This window comes from Penicillium atrosanguineum (assembly GCF_028827265.1).
Source record: "Penicillium atrosanguineum strain IBT 20685 chromosome Unknown utg000007l_segment0_segment0, whole genome shotgun sequence".
Taxonomy (NCBI): domain Eukaryota; kingdom Fungi; phylum Ascomycota; class Eurotiomycetes; order Eurotiales; family Aspergillaceae; genus Penicillium; species Penicillium atrosanguineum.
The window spans coordinates 212,140-230,716 of NW_026623139.1; the positions used below are offsets into that span (position 1 = coordinate 212,140).

General features: G+C 50.3%; 7 protein-coding genes across 7 annotated transcripts; 4 read left to right on the forward strand and 3 right to left on the reverse strand.

The window, feature by feature from the left end:
* Positions 1-168: 168 nt before the first annotated feature.
* Positions 169-2,265, reverse strand: N7443_008270 (uncharacterized protein; the record flags this gene model as incomplete). The annotated part of the gene is made up of 5 exons (XM_056888326.1): positions 169-623; positions 696-941; positions 1,313-1,562; positions 1,705-1,965; positions 2,008-2,265. 5 exons carry the CDS (start codon positions 2,263-2,265, stop codon positions 169-171), a joined length of 1,470 nt encoding a protein of 489 aa, XP_056737628.1.
* A 4,495-nt stretch (positions 2,266-6,760) lies between these two features.
* Positions 6,761-8,373, forward strand: N7443_008271 (DUF2841 domain-containing protein; the record flags this gene model as incomplete). Its single annotated transcript, XM_056888327.1, has 4 exons — positions 6,761-6,959; positions 7,010-7,519; positions 7,581-7,766; positions 7,820-8,373. 4 exons carry the CDS (start codon positions 6,761-6,763, stop codon positions 8,371-8,373), a joined length of 1,449 nt encoding a protein of 482 aa, XP_056737629.1.
* Positions 8,374-8,776: 403 nt separating this feature from the next.
* N7443_008272 (putative endo-1,4-beta-xylanase) lies at positions 8,777-10,208 on the reverse strand (the record flags this gene model as incomplete). The annotated part of the gene is made up of 5 exons (XM_056888328.1): positions 8,777-9,528; positions 9,580-9,693; positions 9,749-9,881; positions 9,935-10,091; positions 10,153-10,208. The coding sequence occupies 5 exons, from the start codon at positions 10,206-10,208 to the stop codon at positions 8,777-8,779; spliced, it is 1,212 nt and encodes a 403-aa protein (XP_056737630.1).
* A 1,416-nt stretch (positions 10,209-11,624) lies between these two features.
* Positions 11,625-13,032, reverse strand: N7443_008273 (HSP70/90 family co-chaperone CNS1; the record flags this gene model as incomplete). Its single annotated transcript, XM_056888329.1, has 3 exons — positions 11,625-12,340; positions 12,397-12,669; positions 12,738-13,032. The coding sequence occupies 3 exons, from the start codon at positions 13,030-13,032 to the stop codon at positions 11,625-11,627; spliced, it is 1,284 nt and encodes a 427-aa protein (XP_056737631.1).
* An 812-nt stretch (positions 13,033-13,844) lies between these two features.
* Positions 13,845-15,066, forward strand: N7443_008274 (3-isopropylmalate dehydrogenase; the record flags this gene model as incomplete). The annotated part of the gene is made up of 3 exons (XM_056888330.1): positions 13,845-14,316; positions 14,380-14,803; positions 14,862-15,066. 3 exons carry the CDS (start codon positions 13,845-13,847, stop codon positions 15,064-15,066), a joined length of 1,101 nt encoding a protein of 366 aa, XP_056737632.1.
* Positions 15,067-15,512: 446 nt separating this feature from the next.
* On the forward strand, positions 15,513-16,130 carry N7443_008275 (uncharacterized protein; the record flags this gene model as incomplete). The annotated part of the gene is made up of 1 exon (XM_056888331.1): positions 15,513-16,130. The coding sequence occupies one exon, from the start codon at positions 15,513-15,515 to the stop codon at positions 16,128-16,130; it is 618 nt and encodes a 205-aa protein (XP_056737633.1).
* Positions 16,131-16,856: 726 nt separating this feature from the next.
* N7443_008276 (peroxidase) lies at positions 16,857-17,921 on the forward strand (the record flags this gene model as incomplete). The annotated part of the gene is made up of 2 exons (XM_056888332.1): positions 16,857-16,966; positions 17,108-17,921. 2 exons carry the CDS (start codon positions 16,857-16,859, stop codon positions 17,919-17,921), a joined length of 924 nt encoding a protein of 307 aa, XP_056737634.1.
* Between the last annotated feature and the right edge of the window lie 656 nt (positions 17,922-18,577).

Sequence of the window (18,577 nt, forward strand, 5' to 3'; positions counted from 1 at the left end):
GCGGGGAGCTGTGCGGGAGGCGCCGTCCTAGGCTTCTGCAGCACAGGGGGTGGGGAGCACATGAGTCCGGATTGCCCGCATGACCAGCGGATCGGAAACGGAGGTAACCAACACTGCATCTGCAGTCGCTTATCCCAGGGAAGAAATACGGAAGCAAGTTTCGGCCCTTCAGACTACCGACTCTGACACAGGCGAAGGACTGGGTCCACCGTTGCCCTGTGATATCCCTGGGCTGAGGTTCTGAGGTGTGCCACCTTGACTGGAGCGCGGGAATAGCTCGTTCAGCTTGTTGTATAAGTCGTTGACGGCGGGTACACTTGCAGGGGCAGTTAAGATAGCGGGTGCTTGGGGAGTACCAGCACCCGGCTTCTTCGCTCGCTCCGCGATCGTTGCAAGATATGCCAGGTTGGCTTGCAGTCGTCGCATGCATTCAATATATTCCTGGCTGGGCTTCTGCGGGGTGGGTTTGGGAGCGCCACCCTGCTCTGGATTTGCGTCCACGGTAGGCGCAGTGCCTGCCTTCCCCGCCGCTTGTAGATTCACCACCTCCTGCAATAGTGTCGAGTTAATCTCGAGAAGGATGGTCACCCGGGCCTTTTCACGTGCTGCTGCTTGGGCCTGGACTTGAGTTTGGACCTGAGCTTGAGCTTGAGCTTGAGCGTGGGCTTGAGCTTGAGCGTGGGCGTGGGCCTGACCCTGAACAGGGGTCCCGGGCTGGGTGTTCTGCGGCGAATTCATCTGTGAATTCATCTGGGAATTCATTTGCGGAGGCTTCGGTTGGTTGGCGAGCATGTTGGCGTTAATAGTAGCCATATTTTGGTTGAAGGTCTGTTGGACAGCGGAGGGTTGGCTCGGGGCGGTACCAGGTTGTGTGTACTGGGGCATCGATGCGGGGATGGCCGGCTGGTTGAAAGACGCCGAGAAAGCATCCATCGGTGCTGCTGTCACATTAGCGGTCAGATCCCATGTCAATGACCGATAGGCTCGCCACTCGAAGACACTCGACTGCAAAATAAGACCAGGACGGACGAATCGCAGCGACCGAAATTACCAAGGCCAATGTCGAAGCAATAGCTAGCACCATTGACGATGACAATTGGACGAGATGTAGAGATCCCGCAGGGAAAATGCAAGTACGACCCATGAGGAGCCAGGGGAATAGTTTTCAACCCTATCTTAAGCCTCAGGCGAACAGTGCATTTGGCCCCAGAGAACTACTAGAGCAGCAGGTCGACCCCGCCGGAAGGTGACAGGTGTGCTGGGCTAATCAAAGAAAAGGGGGGGGGAAGGGAGGAAGGGGAAGACCGCGTACCAGATGACTGTTGGGGAAAGCCTTGGGGCATCATAGCTCCACTGGGACCGCCTGGCTGCTGTGGCATGGCACCAAAGGAATGTTGCTGTTGTCCAGGCTGTTGTGGTATCTTGGACTGGGGGTACTGGGGAACCGAATTCGGATAGAACGCCATTTGATTCTGGGGGCTTTGGGTCGGTACGGGAAAGCCAGCAGGAAAGCCAGCATTGGGATCCATCGTGTAATCAGGTCTGCCCGCCAGAGTGCCGAACTATTGGCGTTCAAAGGGGACCAGGGCGTCAGGGCTGGCCCGCTATAATCCCGGGGGTTTCTTTTCTTTTTCCTTTTTGGTCTGGCCCTGTCGCGCTTCTTTGACTTTAGGGAAGCAGCTGAAGGGCGCCTGGATTACGCACGGACGGACGGGAGCGCGAAGGGCGAAAGGACCACGAGAATCCAGGGATAGAAGGGATTGCGGAAATGAGGCGGCAGAGGGGTTCTGGATTGAGGGAAGGGATCTCGAAAACCAGGGACGATGATTGGCCCAGAGACCAGAGAAAGGCAGGGTTGCTGACAATCGATCGGCTTGTCTCTTTTGACGCAGCTGGCACTCGGAGCAGCGACAGATTTTGTTGCGTGTGGTCCGGATTCAGAGTGATCAGCCGTGGGCGGACGGGCTAATGCAGCGGAGCCTTTTGGGTTGGAGTGGGGTCACGGACCCGTTGGACGTGATTGATTGTTCGGCTCCGGTTGGGAGTTGCAATCGAGAGATCGTGTGTGTTCGTTAGATGTGAGCTTCTTTTGACACCTTTGAGGCCAAAGCATTGGAGAGTCATGGGGAAAATGACAGAACTGGAACGGGTCACGGGACTCGAAAACGGAGGGCGTCTCACCTTGGTAATATACGAGACATCTTCAGGGCTCTTGCGGGCGGATCCGCTGTATTGTGTAACTGCGTACAGGATGAATCTTTGCATGTGACGTATGAGCTAATCCTGTTTGGGCTATATATGTTCACGTGGGAAAAGGTGGCCTCAGGCATTCACATTTATCTTGCCCTACGAATCCATACTCGTCATCATTCAGCTGTACGGAGCGCTGATCACTAGAATTCCAGTAGTCCCTCGCTGCTTATGTACTCATCTCACATTCTCACAGATCCAGGAACTGCGCCTCACAGGGGTCTGAGATGTGGCGTAAGATTTGCCGTTCATCCCACCCATGGCCTGGAGATTGAATTCAAGACATTGCCCTGGTTTGGATCTAATTTACCCCTGATGAGACATTGTGGTCCCGTAGAAGCCTAATACCCCTTAACCTACCGATGCTTATACTTAATGTGGTTCAGGCTGAGAATGGCGTAATTGATGCCTAGAGCATCCTATATGGTGTTAGTTCACCCCACCCCCCACCCCAAAAAAAAAAAAAAAAACAAAAAAAAACAACAACGAAAGATTGCACAGGACACGCGATTGTCATCTACGTCGACATTTCATACGTTTATGCTCGCGGTGAACGGGATAACACTGAACGGACGGTAGGAACAAGGTATTTTCAGTGCTTGGCCGGTGAGCAACAGCTCCACTCCGCAGCCATAGGAATAAAGTGATGAGTCAAAAATTCTTGGCAGCCTAACGGTGACGCCGACCAAAAGATGATATCAGATGTGACATTGACCCCTGGCTATGGAATCGATATTTCCCTTCCCAACACCAATCGGAGGCTTCAGATCTTCGATGGAATCTGCAATAGACAGGGTGATTAACACAAGAGGCATGTGACGGGCTCGAATAAACCCCACCTTCAGGCACGATTCTCGTACACAGCCCTGGAGGCCATACTTCGTACATTGTCCATTATCTTGACCCACAGTCATGGCACCCTAGAACGGGTATCATGCAGCTCGCTTAAGCACTTAGTGGGCCGTCAAATATCGCTGTTACGCCACAAGCCCGTTTGAGAGGGATCCAATTTTCCCAGCTTCCAGGAAATGCAGGTTGAAGATCCCTTCCTCGAACGACTGCACGAGTAGTAGTCCAGGTATTTCTAGGAAAAGCTAACAGCTCTTTCAGCCAGCCACGGCGAGACCTCGGAGTTCCTTCTCTGACAAGGCACGGAGTATGCGGCTCAGCTCGATGAGTTGGGTCAACGAGAGCAGACGCAACTGAGTCCAATATGGCCTGTTAAAGACCATTCATCATGATCTGCTCGTTCTCGCTCGTTCTCGCTCGTTTTCGTCTCAAGCAATGCAAGTTGAAGCACTATTCTACCCTATCTACAATCCCCTTTCTTTATATTCATGCCGAAGACAGTGTGACGCAAGACGCACGAATCGGATTTCCATCAGCCCGAAAAAGAAAACAAAAAAAAACAAGACAGAACAACGTGGAAGACGGCCTTGCAGTGAACACATTCCTCTGGTTCCGAAGGTCCAATGTACAAAATGCAAGTGGAGGAGGGGCGTCTCACACTGGAGCTGACCTTGTAGGACGCATCCAAACTCTATTAACAGCCTTAGGAGGATAAGCTATTGCCCCCGGGGAAGGGAAAAAAAAAGGTTGTGAAACACGAACGTATACACCGTGGTTCCAGGAATCCCCGAATGGATGATTTGTCAACCCTAATACTGAATCCCCGATCGAGCGGCCCACATCATCATGTCTTGCAGCACGGAGCCCGGAGAAGTCTGATCAGTGTTCTCCGAAACCGTATCGGGAACCCAACAATAATGATATTAATTACAATAATAATAACAATAATAATAATATCAAAAGGTCTGAGTACATATGCAGACGATCCTCGATGAGCGACTGATATGCTAACGGCCCGGGATGGCATAAACCCTCCGGTCGTGAGATATTCCGAGTGTGGCCCAAGGACCGGATTCCGTCCCCTTGGCAAGAGTCCGATCCATAGATCTGTCCCCGATTTGGCTGAAGGTGGTATCGAGTTTCTCCGAGGCTAACGGTTCTCACCATCTCACCATCGAGATCGGCAGGCTAGTGACAGCTTTTCGGCGGGGCCCGAATTCGGGATTTGAACTGTGGGCCAAGGAGCTGAGGGTGCACAACCTGTCTAACCCCCCGATTCGATGATCACACCTCGAACCCTAGAATTCCAAAAGCAAACAAACGCATGACTGGACGGCGATCATGTTTGGTGATCTTTACGAGGCCAAGGTCGGTCTCTGAGCCGAGCTGAAGCCGGCCGGCCGAAGGAAGGGAACAGCCTGAGGAAAGCCTAGGCCTGTTCGTCATGACCCGGGGTGGCAAATTATAGTTTCTGGTTATCCACTAGCCGGAGAAAATGTGGCTCTGCGCCCTGGATCCCACTTGGTCGCATTGACTTTCAGCATAGTTTCAGCTCTCCTCGCGGGGAAAGTCCCTCAAGCCGATGCCCGAGGCAAGGATCGACTATTTTGAAAACATAATGATTGACAAAAGACTAGCTCAGCCACGCCGTGGCGCTTAGATCAATGGTACTTTGGTCAAGGCTCTAATGCCATGAGAAAGTCAGATTTCACGTAACAAACCCTTGTGCAGGGACTCCCTGGATAACGAGGCCTCCATATGATTCGACACCGCATTGCATGTATCTCCCATACTGTTTCCAAGCCACTCACCCCACAGGGGAATGTGAAAACAATGGATGCAATCTATTCGGAGATATCGGTGCTGAGAGATACATCTCCACACTAGGTTATCTTTCCAATTGCCCCGATAAATTACACAGAAAAATCGACGAATTGCCCCAAATCCATGGTTGGCAAGCGCAGAATGAAACACTCTTCCCTCAAGTTATTGACTAGTGATATAAGAGAAATAAGTGTCAGGCAGTTTAGCCGATACGCCAAGGATCAAAAGTTGACCATACGAAGAATTGCAGCTAACAACCGACGTGCAGGGAAGAAGGCGGAAAGCCTCAACGGATACGGGGTGAATATCAGCGGTGAAAGGTCTAGATATGCAGGTGTAGTTCCATATGGAACCACACTCTCCAATTCTCCATAGGTAATTTGATCGGCTTCCTTTGCAAATCTGTATGAGGGGTCTCAACGCACGATGGTGGTTCTGATCGGCATGGAACCCAATACCAAGCCTCCAAGACATCAGCCCAAGGGAGGACAAGCGTGACAGCAAAAGGAAGAGAACAAGGAGACTCTTGCCCATCCAATACGACATCCAATACGACAGGCTTTGAACCATGTGGATTGACACGGGTATCGTACAGAGAGATCTGGACTTTGTTGCATGGACGTGGGCCGCACAACCCTCCAACGCTTTGGAGCCGATCATCACAAATGAGCAGTGAACGCCACACCGGCATTGTCTAGGCTAATTATCGGGGCCCACTGCACGCGGGATCCATAGCTTGACAGCAGGGTAAATTGACAGCCTAAAATTAAAGATGGTTCGCAGTTGGGTCAATAGTCAATATGGGGGTGTGATCTCCCCTAGGTGCCTGATCCAGTATTCATGCCTATGCAGGCAGCCAAAAGCAGAAATGAAGACCGTCAGAAAGATCGGACAGGGCACATGAGGCAAAGAATTCGTACTTCAGTCCTAAACGGCCGGGCACTGATCTGCATTCCAGACCCGGTATAACCGGAAACCGTTCGTAATCCGGTCAGCCTAGCCTTGCTTGAGAGCCATGGAAACACTCTGATTTGAGTAGAGTGTCTCGAGCTAGCATCTAGCTGATCGATAGAGCAGCTGCGGCTTCCAATGAGATGTCATGGCTCGGCAGGCTTAAGACAAGCCCCCATTGTCCATGAGTCTCCATTGGGCGAGTCCCACGACAAACCCATGGTAACAGAGGCTCCATAATCGTGGCATGTGCCAAGCCGATCCCTTTGTACACCCAAAAAAGAAAACACGCGGTGCGTGGGGTGCCATCAACGTCTTTTGGATCTGTGGCCCTAAAATTCGGCGTTTCCGCGGGACATTCGATCCTTGACTTTGATACTTGCAGCTAACGGTAAGGAAAATACATCCGGGAAACACGCTATGTAATGCGTGGGCTTAGCGGCCCAACGATCGTGTTCATCACTGTATTTCGTTGCACGTCCCGTCCTTCCCATCATCGCGCACTTTCCCTCCTGTCTGGAGCTGGTTCTCCACACTTTCGGTAGCCCCCTAGGTGCGCCACAGGAGGACCGGTGGCTGAGCAGGTTGTCTATAAATCTCTGAATCCCAGGAGTTCTGGTGGGACCAAAGCGGTTAGCCATTCTCTTACTCTTTTTCCGAGCACCTAATGATTTTTCGTGCCATTCAATCGTCAGACATGCTCCCGGGCTGTAAGACATCCATTTCTTCTCCTGTTGGCTGCTGGGAACCGTTCAGACCATTTTGTTGCCCTTATAAACTTGATTTGAAACCTCAGTTGACGAGACTTGGCTGCATGGTACTGTCGTTGTCTCCTGACCGCCGCGTTTCGCAGGAGAGCTAACACCAGAAACAGGTGCCAACGACCATGTCAAGTCAAAACCAGCTGGGCGAGTTGTCCTATCCGCACTTTGCTATTATCTATATCGACCGAGAGGGCAATCTGCGCCATGAAGCCTCGCGCTCTATCGCTAATAACCGTGAAACTATTTTATCTCCACGAGTCACCAATGAGTTTCTCAGAGCCGTGGCGAGGTCAAGAGATTCTGGCCCGTCACATTCTCCGTGTAAGTCACATTTTTGGATACAGTCCTGATCGTGTTCTAACCAGGAGTAGTTGAACCAGGCGCACCAATTGCGCCTCACCTAATATCACCAAGCGAGCAGACTTCTCTCGAGTCTCAAATAGGCCATGTGCCTCATGGCGCAGAAACCCGTGGAGTTGAAGGACACGGTAGAGTGCTGATGCCTCCGGGGCCTCAAATCCAACCGACGGTGTGGCCTGGTCAACAGGAATCTTGGTCCACACAAGCTCAACAGCGCAGAAAAAAGCCCTGGAACGAAGAATTGAGCCTCAGCAATCAGAAAGCTACGATTTCAATCAGGGATAAAGACTTCTTGCGCGGTTACTATGAGAAGGTATTCCAAAACTTACAACAGACGAACTGCCGAGTCATCGCCAAAGCCTACGTCAAGCTCGTGGAGCCTCGCAAACAGGTCAACTATCCCTACAACGGACGGAAAATAGTTGCTGGCAGAACCCAGCAACTCGAGCCAGATGCGACCAAGCCGCCGTGGTGGCCGTCCGGAGTGAGCCACCGGGAGCCAGACCATCTTCCCAAGGCTGGTAATGACCCCCCTTCTTCCTATGCCCAGGCCCCGGGGATCATCGCTAATCTGTCCGAAAGAGCGCATTAGACTCCTAGTTCACGTTCTTTGCGAGTTGCGCGCGAGCAACGGAGTCACCGCCCGAAGACTCAAGGAAGCAGAGCAGCCTATTCGCCGTCAAATCTCCCCACCCGAGCGATTGCAGCTTTTAGATGAGCTATACGATGTTAGAGAAGCGGAAGAAAAGTTCCAAGACGGAGCGACCGGTACGTGCTAACATTGTTGACTATACTGGAGCCCGGGGACTCATTCATCGCAGACATGAAAACTACAGTGTCAATCTTACGAGCCAACCTCCCTGACGCGGTGGAACTCACTGTCAGCCAAGGCGAGCGCAGCAGAAGAACCACACCGACAGATGAGGATACTAGTCGACAACCGAGCCAAGAGACCCCAAGTGTACGCAGCGGTCATTTACGAAGAAGCAACATCCCACAACCTCTACTATCATCCGGTAATGAAATGCCGACGAACCTCTCACCGAACCCTCACACCGCCGTTCCAAGTCCCTCGCAATATATTCAACAAGAACTTCCCATACACCCTAGCTTCGAGCCCACGGCGTCGCCATCCTCACAAGACCTGAAAAGAAAGCGTCCATTTGTCGAGGCAGGTCCATCTTCAAGCACCAGTCCGGCTTCGATTCCATACTACTCTCCTGTTTTTGTGGGCTCCCAACCCTTCGTACCGGAGGCATTCGAAAACATTCAAGGTCTACAACAGCCAGGAGTCCCCAACACTGGGCAACCAGGGACAGAACAATTCGCAGAGAACATGGAGATCTATGGGTTCCCTTATTATTTTGATAATTGAGCGTATTAGCAGTTTTGGCTCTTCTTTACGTTATGAACACGAGTTTCCTTAGTTATCATGCCTCACGAGAAATAGCAATCGATGATTATCTTGTCACCTATTCCCCCATTGTACAATTGTTTCAAGCTGATCTGAGCAAAATAATAATAATAGAAATAATAATAATAATAATAATAATAATAATAATAATAATAATAATAATAATAATAATAATAAAAAATAAAGTATAAAGTATAATGTAAAACAAAAAGAGTAAAATAAAACAAAAATGACACACAGTTCAAGGTTACATAGTGGCTGATACTGAATGCGAAAATCATATTGGTGCGACCGTATGGGAAAAAGACTCCGGTTGAGTTCATCTGATAAGCTCCCGTGTGCCCGAGCACTTGAAAGGATCCAATTACAAACACTGAGAGTAATAGGGATTGGTATATGTGCAAGTGTATCCACTAGCACATGCGGTTGGCCCAGTCCAACTCAGACCACCACACTGGCCCCAATGTGCGGCAACACTCGTCGAGCCACTGGAGCTGGAGCTTGTTGTTGTAGTGGAGCTCGTAGTGGTCGTAGTACTAGTTGCTGATGCAGTATCACCCAGAGCAGTCAAAATACCAGTATAGGCAGGCTTCTTCACCAGATTATCATCCCAGGGGCATGCAGCACCTTGTCCAGGGAAGGTATTTGGTACCCAGGAGTTTTTATCCGTCCAATCCCAGATGGTGATACCGACACAACCATCTGTCTCCATGCAGGCACCGACAGTGCTAGCGTAGTCTGTAGACTGCTGTGAGAGGAGAGCAGCTGTCGATGGCAGAGTCATACGAATATCCAACTCGGTGATAGCCACATCGACAGCCAAGGCAGTAAAAGCAGCCAAGTTGGCGGCCTGAGCGCTCTTGCTTGGGGTGCTACCGACGATGAAGTGGGACTGCAGACCGACGCCGTCGATTTTGACACCGTATGACTGGACCAATTTGACAATGTTTCGAGCAGCCGTCGCTTTTGACCCCGAATATTCAATATTGTAATCGTTATAGTACAATTTGACATTGGGATCTGCGGCTGCGGCTGCGGCGAATGCAATGGGGATGTAGGCTTCGCCGATGGTCTCATACCACACACTCTCACGGTAGGTACCGTCCTCGTTGAGACCTGATCAGATGATCGTTAAACAGCTTCAAGACGATTCATCTGAAAACTTACCTTCGTTAACAACGTCCCATGCGTAACATTGTCCTTTGTAGTGGGTGACCAAGTTGGTGATATGATTCTTCATGACTGCGATCAGAGTTGTATTTGTCCACGTCCCGCTAGTCACTGTGAGGCCATGATAAGCAAGGGAGATCTTCAACCTGAACGCGAAAAAGCTTACCCCAGCTAGGTAACTGACTGTGCCAGACCAGGTTGTGACATCTTAGTTTCTGGCCGTTGGCTTTAGCCAGATCGGCAATCACATCCCCTTGAGTATATGTGAAGGTATTTTGTTGTGGTTCAGTTGCATCCCACTATAAAGATTATGTGAGTGGGTTTCAATTTCACAATATAGCTCATGAAATACCTTCTGAGAGTTCCCGGGCGTGATTTGCCCGAAGTCGTTGGTGTTACTCAGCTGCGCAACATAGGCAGTATCTGTGAGCTCGGGGTTGTCGGTGGCTGTTCCGAAATACACCTTCCCAGCTGCAACAGCAGCCGTGTCAAGTCCTGAAGCTTGCGATCTGTGATGTTTATACCGGGTGTTAGAAGATTGTTCATGAGGATTTCAGGAGTGATATGTACAATTGTGGGAGAACACTGGCCACCAGTACCAATGCTGCAGTAGAGAAGTGAACCATATTGAAGTAGGTTGAGGTTCTTCGGCCTCTGTAAGCTTTGAATGCTAGCTGGCTTGGCTGTAGTTTGCTGAAGAAATAATCCAAAGCTTCCAAGGTGGACTCTTTTTCACCTTTTATAAGATTCAAGGGCACACGCTAAGGGGTTTCACACCGACGCCCTCAACTCTCTCCACTCGCAGCATTCGGAGCTCCTGGCCGTGGCGTAGGGGTCGCGGCTATCCCGAAGAGAATAAGGGACCTGCTCTAGTCCGCATTAGGCGCCCATTGGACCCTCTTGGGTCCGGCGTTGTTATCCCGCTACTCACAGTGACAAGTGCTCCGTAGTTAGATTAAAGAGACTTTTAGGCTGAAATTGGACTACCGCTATTTTTTTAACAAAGACAGTCAAGAACGAACACACTTTGACCATAAAGAAACGTGTTCAGCGACACGATGGGGAATTTGTGATTGAAGGACATCGTGTTAAGCCCGAGCGTTTTAGAGTGGATCAAGGCTAGGAGACGTTGTTTCAAAAAAATCACCGTTTCCTAGGACAATGATCCTTATCTATCATAATGATAATGTCAACTCAAGAGCCCATCCCCCAGCACGCGTATCAATGCTGTGACTCGGCGACCCTGGATATTCTGCAGCGTTCATTCCGGAGGAACCTCCGTCTTTGCTGCCCGGCAAAATTTGTTGGTCTGAGCCCTGCAGATGCTTATCCCCGCATTCATCACAACTCAAATGATTGAACTACAGACTAAATTCAGGACGTGGCTGTTTGGATTTATTTTCCAATAAAGTGCTTTCTTTTGCATATTCCCCTGCCGCGAAGAGAATGTGTTGAACCTTTCATCGTGGAGTCTGACTAATGAGGTAATTTATTCACTCCTGAAAAGCGGACATGTCAGGTCTTCCCAGATATATTTGAAGCGAGGTAATCGAACAATATATTGGGAAGGAGCTGTATAAGGTCTAAAAATGCCATCATGAAAGTCCAGAGTCTAGGAAGAGGTCAAAAGGGCCAGGGGGAACAAAATCTTTAGGTTCCTATCAATTGTCTTCTCCATCAGGCTATAGTATATGCTTTCCCACTGCATGTCTTGAAAAGCCCATGTTTAGGATCTATACTTTCAAATCAAAAAAGCGCAGAGTCAAATTTCCAACAAAAAGATTTTACATAAGGTTCAGATTTGTCTATGAACAGAATAACCAGGGTATCTTGTTTTCCCAACGTCAAGCCGCTTCGAGTCGGTATCATCGTGAATGTACTGATCACTGAGCAGGCCGCGAATCTCAGCACGGTGCCGATTAAACGCTGGTACTGTATGCAGCGTTCTTCTGGAGAATTGAAGCGCTCATATGCTTGGGGTGTCGTGCTTTTTCTATGGCGGGTAAAATAATGCTTGCTTTGGCGGCCTCGGGCGCACAAGCTCAACCAGTCTTGCGAGCCTTCATATCTGCAATGAAAGCATTGGTCTTGGATTTAGGCACAATAAAGATCCGGACAAGCTCATCAACCACTTCAATCTTTCCACCAGTAAGAATCTGCAGGAGGGGCAGCTTCTTGCCGGCCTTGATCAAACCGCCCGAGACAGTCTGCATGAAACACTCAACGTTGTTGATCGAGTACTCGTTCTTAGTATCCCAAGGCAAAGGAAAGATGTATTCAAGATGGTCCGTAATGGAGTGCAGTTCTGAAAAACCCTTGACAACGTCGGACTGCGCATCCATGGGATAGAGGAAAACGGCAGGGAATTCCACCGAACTCTCGGGAGAGAGCGGGTCGGGAACAAGCTTGATGCCAGCATCTTCCATCTCTGGGGGCTGATCAGTCTTGCGAGTTCTAATTTGACGGGCACGTAGAGCGGTACTAAGAACCAGGTTCTGTCTGCGTGCAAGGTCTTCCTCGGCCTTGCGTTTGGCAGCAACACGCGCGACGGCAGCCTTGCGCTCGGCAATCTTCTTGGCAGCGGTCTGGAGAGACTTGTTCTCAGGGTCAATGAGCAGTCCTCTTGAAGCAGCGTCTTCGGCTTCATCGGCCTTGTCCAGCTTCAATAAAGCCATCGAGGAGCGGTAGAAAGCCTTGACGTTTTTGGGGTTGAGCTTGAGGGTGGTCGCACAGTCAATAGTGCAGGCTCGGTAGTTGCCTATTTGCAGGGAATTAGTGACATGCGTAAGATATAGAGTAGAACAAAGAACGTACCAAGTTCGAGGTTACACAAGGCTCGGTTGATGTGCGACAGCTCCTCCATCTTCCGCAACAGCTTCTTCTCCTCCTCGATATCCTCAGGCTTCTCCCACTTGTCTTCCTTTGCGTAGATAACAGCAATGGCCTTTGTGTAGAACTCCTTGGCATCAATCCAGCGCAGTTCCTGGACGGCTTCGTTGCCTTGGTCCTTGAAACTTTGCACAACCTCGCCGCGGGTACCCTCGTTTTGCATAGCCTGAAGCGCATCTAGGAGAACGTTCTCGCCATCTATTCATGAGAAAGAAGGTTAGTAAACCGAGGGTTTTAAAAAAACCGCAGTGAAAGATCAGACATACTCTCATCACCAGCATTCTCAATGTCGGTCATGAACAGCGGAGTCTTGTTCATCATGGCCAAGAGCTCCTCCTTAGAATGCGACTTGACCGAGGCCATGGCCGGCGGCATCTCGGGGTGGTTGGGATCTTGCATCATTTCCATCAATCTCTCCTCATTGATAGGGAAAGGCGCTTCGTTCGAGGCAGCGAAGGCATCGAATCCAGGTTGCGGCACGTCCTGGACCACCTCGGGGGGCGCCTTATTGAGGTCAAGCGACTCATCGAAGTCATCCGGAAGCTCTTCGACACGCGACATAGTGTAGACCGGGCGAACGCTGTCTTGTAAGAGGGGCAGTTTCTCGTGAACTTTTTTGCGGGGACAAAATTTAAATGCAAATGGTGCAAACTAAGGAGGGGCCTTGGGCGGAAAGCCTCGGCCATCTTCTCGACTATTCTAGTACGGATTTGTAATACAGATATATTTCTTCTATCCATAGTGAAAGGGTTTTACACCAGAGAAGAGTGACTCCTGCAACCAACTTCGAATGAAACATCCAAAAGGAATGATCCTGGGCGGGATTGAAGCATCAACTTTCATGATAACGCCTTATCGTGATGGACCTGTAGGCTGTATCTGTATCACGTGTGGGGCTTCTGCCCTACCAAATCGGCTGCCTCGGGGTTTCACGGTCAACTTTGAAGACTGTAATGTTTGTGTAAGTTACTTTTGTCTACTGAACGAAACTTGCGTATATTACTTTTGGAATGCACGGGGATATGTAGTCTTAGATTCTTCAGGCTACTTTTCCGTTCTTTGTCCTGCATGTTACCGCCCCGGTAGACTTTGGACCTAGAAAGCGGAGCGGAGTGATTACAACTGTACAATCATGGTTTAGAATCCGAACCTGGTCATACAGCAGAGAAGTGTATACAGAGATATAGTCGACCTACGTATACCGGATGCCATGGCGTCGGTCATTGTCCGAGATGACTCAACCCCGCACTCGTCGGAGTAAAGACCGAGAGGCCGACATAGGCTTCATAGGTTATAGGTATACATGAACTTAGAGGATCAAGCTGAATCTCCATCTTTACCCTTGAGTCAGACTGTATAAAGTCCCACCGAATATGGCCCAAACCCACAGCATCCTTGTACTCCCCGGTGATGGCATTGGCCCCGAGGTCATGGCTGAGGCCATCAAGGTGCTCAAGGCTTTTGAGACTCCGCAGCACAAGTTTGTTCTACGCCAGGAGTTAATTGGAGGCTGCAGTATTGATGCAACGGGAGAGTCGGTCACGGAAGAAGTCAAGCAGGCGGCTTTGAGCTCAGACGCCGTCCTGTTTGCAGCAGTTGGAGGACCCAAATGGGACAACGCTCGGCGTGGTTTGGATGGGCCTGAAGGTGGGCTACTGCAATTGCGAAAGGCAATGGATATTTATGCCAATCTTCGTCCATGCTCTGCTAGCTCCCCTAGCACCTCCATCGCAAAGGAGTTTAGTCCATTCCGACACGAAATTATCGAAGGTGTTGACTTTGTTGTGGTGAGGGAGAATTGCGGAGGAGCTTACTTTGGACGGAAAGTGGAAGATGAAACATACGGTGAGCTAAATAAATCCACTTTTCTTTTTTCAATAGCCATGTTTGATTGATGAATATAATCAGCAATGGATGAATGGGGCTACTCAGAGGCCGAAATTCAACGTGTGACCCGTCTAGCTGCCGAAGTTGCCCTACGACACGATCCCCCGTGGCCCGTCATCTCCCTGGACAAGGCGAATGTGTTGGCCTCATCACGTCTCTGGCGCCGTGTAGTAGAAAAGATCATGACCACAGAATATCCACAGCTGAAGCTGGTTCACCAGCTTGCCGACTCGGCATCGCTGATCATGGCGACCAACCCACGGTCATTGAATGGGGTTATTCTGGCAGACAATACCTTCGGCGATATGCTCTCTGACCAGGCAGGTTCAATTGTTGGTACCCTGGGTGTCCTGCCAAGTGCCAGCTTGAATGGTCTTCCTGGTGATAAAAAGCTTCAGACACGACCATACGGTCTATATGAGCCCACTCATGGCTCAGCCCCAACGTGAGTGGAGAACAAACACTTCTACTCATCTTCTTCATGTTCCTAACCTTTTCTTCAGGATTGCCGGTCGGAATATTGCCAATCCTGTAGCCATGGTCCTCTGTGTCGCCTTGATGTTCCGTTACTCGCTGAACATGGAGACTGAAGCTAGGCGCGTAGAGTCTGCAGTGCGCAAGGTCCTTGACTCAGGCCTTCGAACCCCAGATCTAGGAGGTAAGATGGGTACGAAGGAGGTTGGAGATGCGATCGTAGCAGCATTGTGAACAAGAGTATATTGGAAACATGGAAGAAGGCAATGAACGAGCGTTGATTCATGCATGATATGCAGTCAGCATGGTGAATCTCCTTGCAATCAGTTTACGAGACCTCGCAATAAGGGGAAATCCCCTTCATTGTTCGAGGAATTATTACTAGCGTAGTGTAAACAGATAGCCCGAACAAACAATTTACCTGAGTCTTCATTGAAACCTGGTCCGGCTGCCATGAGACAAGTCAAAGAAGACTGAGATTTTGAGTAGAATGTTTGCGCAAAGAGCGATCCGTGGTTGACATCCAATTATACATATAAGACCTCTCAATTTCTCGTTCTCTCGACCCATGTCATCCAACTTCCTTTTGGTCGGTTTTACAGTACTACCCTCTGCCTGCCTCTACGACCCCAAACCCCTTCGGTGTCCTTTAGTCATCCCATAGCTTCCACACCCACGACATGTCAGACCAGATCCAACAATGCTTTCATCAACCAGAAACGGCACCTCCTGGTATCCTTCCCCCGGGAGTTTCTCCTCCTGGGTCTTGTGCAATGCGACTTCAAGGCCTAGAGAGCATGTCCGATATGCAAAAGACAGAGCTGGTGGACTCAATATCGACCGATATCCGCGCGTTCATTTGGTGTCTGCGTGAACACATCAACGCAGGGAACATAGACAACCAGCATACTAGGTCATTCGACGATGTAGTCAAATTGATCCAAGGGACAGACCTCACGCACCGGAGGATGTGGATACGAAAGGTGCGGCGCCTGAGGAAAGAGAGGCACAGCGCCCGCGAAAGCCTTCGGCAATGTTTTCAAAATGCAGAGGAACTGGCGCGGAAGCAAACGAGCCAGGTTCGGCGATTAAAAGAAAGGGTGAAGGAGATGCGGAAGCAGATGGGAGTTTTGCAGTGGGAACTGGACTTATTACGTCTAAGCAGGAGGAGAAACCAGCGCAACGAGAATGAGAAGAACGAGACGAAGAGGGCCAACCTAGAGAGCCATCCTTGTACACAGAAACAGCAGAATGTCGGTGGTCAGGAGGTATCGGCCGATGCTGACGGTAGGATATGAAGACGGGAATGTCCAACAGGAAAGCTGTTAGTGTTTCCGAGCGTGTGCAGCCTTTCAGCCATGTCTCATAGCCCGCCTTGTCGCAGTGTCTATCACTGGATTTATGTGCAACCATTTAGCCGGGGTCAAAATTGCACAGCAGTCATTTTATTTCCAGGAAGCTATTGAATAACACTCGGGCCGAGATGGCGAAATAGATAGGCCGATAAAAGAGGCGTTTCTGTTATGGCGACTCTCACGGGCGTCACACGGCTATGTACCAAGTTCCGAGGTATTCGTGTCTATCACCGACGGCATATGACCGGGGAAGATGACTTCATGTTCTTATCGTGGGGGAAACCAGGCCAGATCCCCTAATCCCCAAACCTCAGAGTCCACGAAAATCGACCCTAGGGGCGATACGACATTGAGCCGAGAATCGGAATTTCTCGCCATCGCAACATCACTCGCACGAATGACCATTCAGGGTCCTGATAGACCGGGTTATGCCCGACCGAAGGGACCTCGGCATTTTGACCGGCGAGTGCGCGCTGGCTGATTCGCGACCCGCGGGTCCACTTCCTCTTGACCTTCATGTGGAAGACTTAACCCTTTTCTTTTTCTCTGTATCTTCTCTTTTCCTCTTAAAAGCATTTCTCTCTCTTGTCGTTTGAAATAGCTTTGCGTTCCTGATCCGGATTTTCTTGCCGCAAATAAACCTTAGCACAAACGCTATCGGCCGAGAACATGAGCAAAGCCTTAGACTATGAGGCGGTCCGCAAGGACATCGTCGCCTCCCTGAAGAAACCCGACTATGATGATGGCAGTCTGGGGCCGGTGTTCGTACGTCTGGCATGGTAAGTTGATCTCGTTTTGTTTTGTTTTTTTTGTCGCGAAAAGCCGAAGTCTGGCCGAGCCGATCGGCCTGGGGACTTCCCGAGTGACCGCGGCAACCGATCATATGAAAGCATCAGAAGCTGACAGGTTCTTGTTTGCAGGCACTCCTCTGGCACCTATGACCTCGAATCTGACACCGGTGGCTCGAACGGCGCCGGTATGCGATATGAAGCGGAGGGTGGCGATCCGGCCAACGCTGGTCTGCAGCACGGACGGGCGTTTTTGGAACCTATTAAGGAAAAGCACCCGTGGATCACATACTCAGACCTATGGACTTTGGCAGGTGTAGTTGCGATCAAGGCGATGGGCGGACCGGATATTCCCTGGCAGGGCGGGCGCACAGATTTCGTGGATGACTCCAAGGTGCCGCCACGGGGTCGGTTGCCGGACGGTGCCCTGGGCGCCGACCACCTGCGATTCATCTTCAACCGCATGGGCTTCAATGATCAGGAGATCGTGGCGCTGACCGGTGGACACAATCTTGGCCGGTGCCACGGCGACCGTAGCGGATTCGAAGGACCATGGGTGACGAACCCGACTCGGTTCTCGAATTCGTTCTTCAAGCTGCTGCTCGAGCTTGACTGGAAGCCGCGCAAGCTGGCGACGGGCATGGCACAGTTTGTGTATGAGGACCCTGATGCGGAGGAGGATGAGGAGCCGTTGATGATGTTGCCGACCGATATGGCACTCAGGACGGATCCTGCATTTGCACCCTGGGTAGAGAAGTACGCCAAGGACAAAGATCTGTTCTTTGACCATTTCTCCAAGGTCTTTGCCAAGTTGATTGAGCTGGGTATCCAGCGTGATGCTCAAGGCACCATCACCAACAGCGACAACAAGATGGGTGGCTATATGTCTGCTCCCAAAAAGAGTAACGTGGCCACCGGCCCGTCCAAGCCTCGTGCTCGTCTGTAGATATACATCACCTTTCCTTTGCGTCTGCTGTTTTGTTTATGTTTTCTCTTGGATGAAAAGTCCCCATTTGCGTTGATAGATCTGGGCTGTGGATTTTTGGCCGGGCCCAGACATGTAAATAGATCATAGAATATGAGCGAAAGATACCTCACAACCCCTGGGCCCTTGAGAGCAGAGAAATCTGCCTTTCATTAGTTCCTGGTTGTGTTAGCCCTCAGGCTTGTACATGAGTAAGTACTGCTGCCTTGGAAGGATGTGGGCTCAGCACAACCTAATAAGTCCCGATGATGAGAAGGAAGGAATGAGAAGCAGAGGAGGGAAAGTCGGAAGAGAAAAGGAGGGAAAAGAGTCTGGGGTATTGCGGGGGCAGACTCCGCACGGACTCGGCGACACCCGCGTGTTATACAAAACCGAGTCCCCCGGTGTCAAATATCGCGTCTCTGATTGGCACAACCCTCCATCAGCTAGTATCGACCATGTCCCCGTTCAATAAAATACACTTCTTGTTACTAATTGCATTGAAATATCACTAACGTCAACATCATAGCTCCGAGGCCAGGCCCGGCCCTTACAGAATCAGTGAGACTGAGAAAAATCCAGCCTCGAGTAAAATCTACCTAGGTATCAACAGGACAAGGCCTGACCTGTCAATGTCG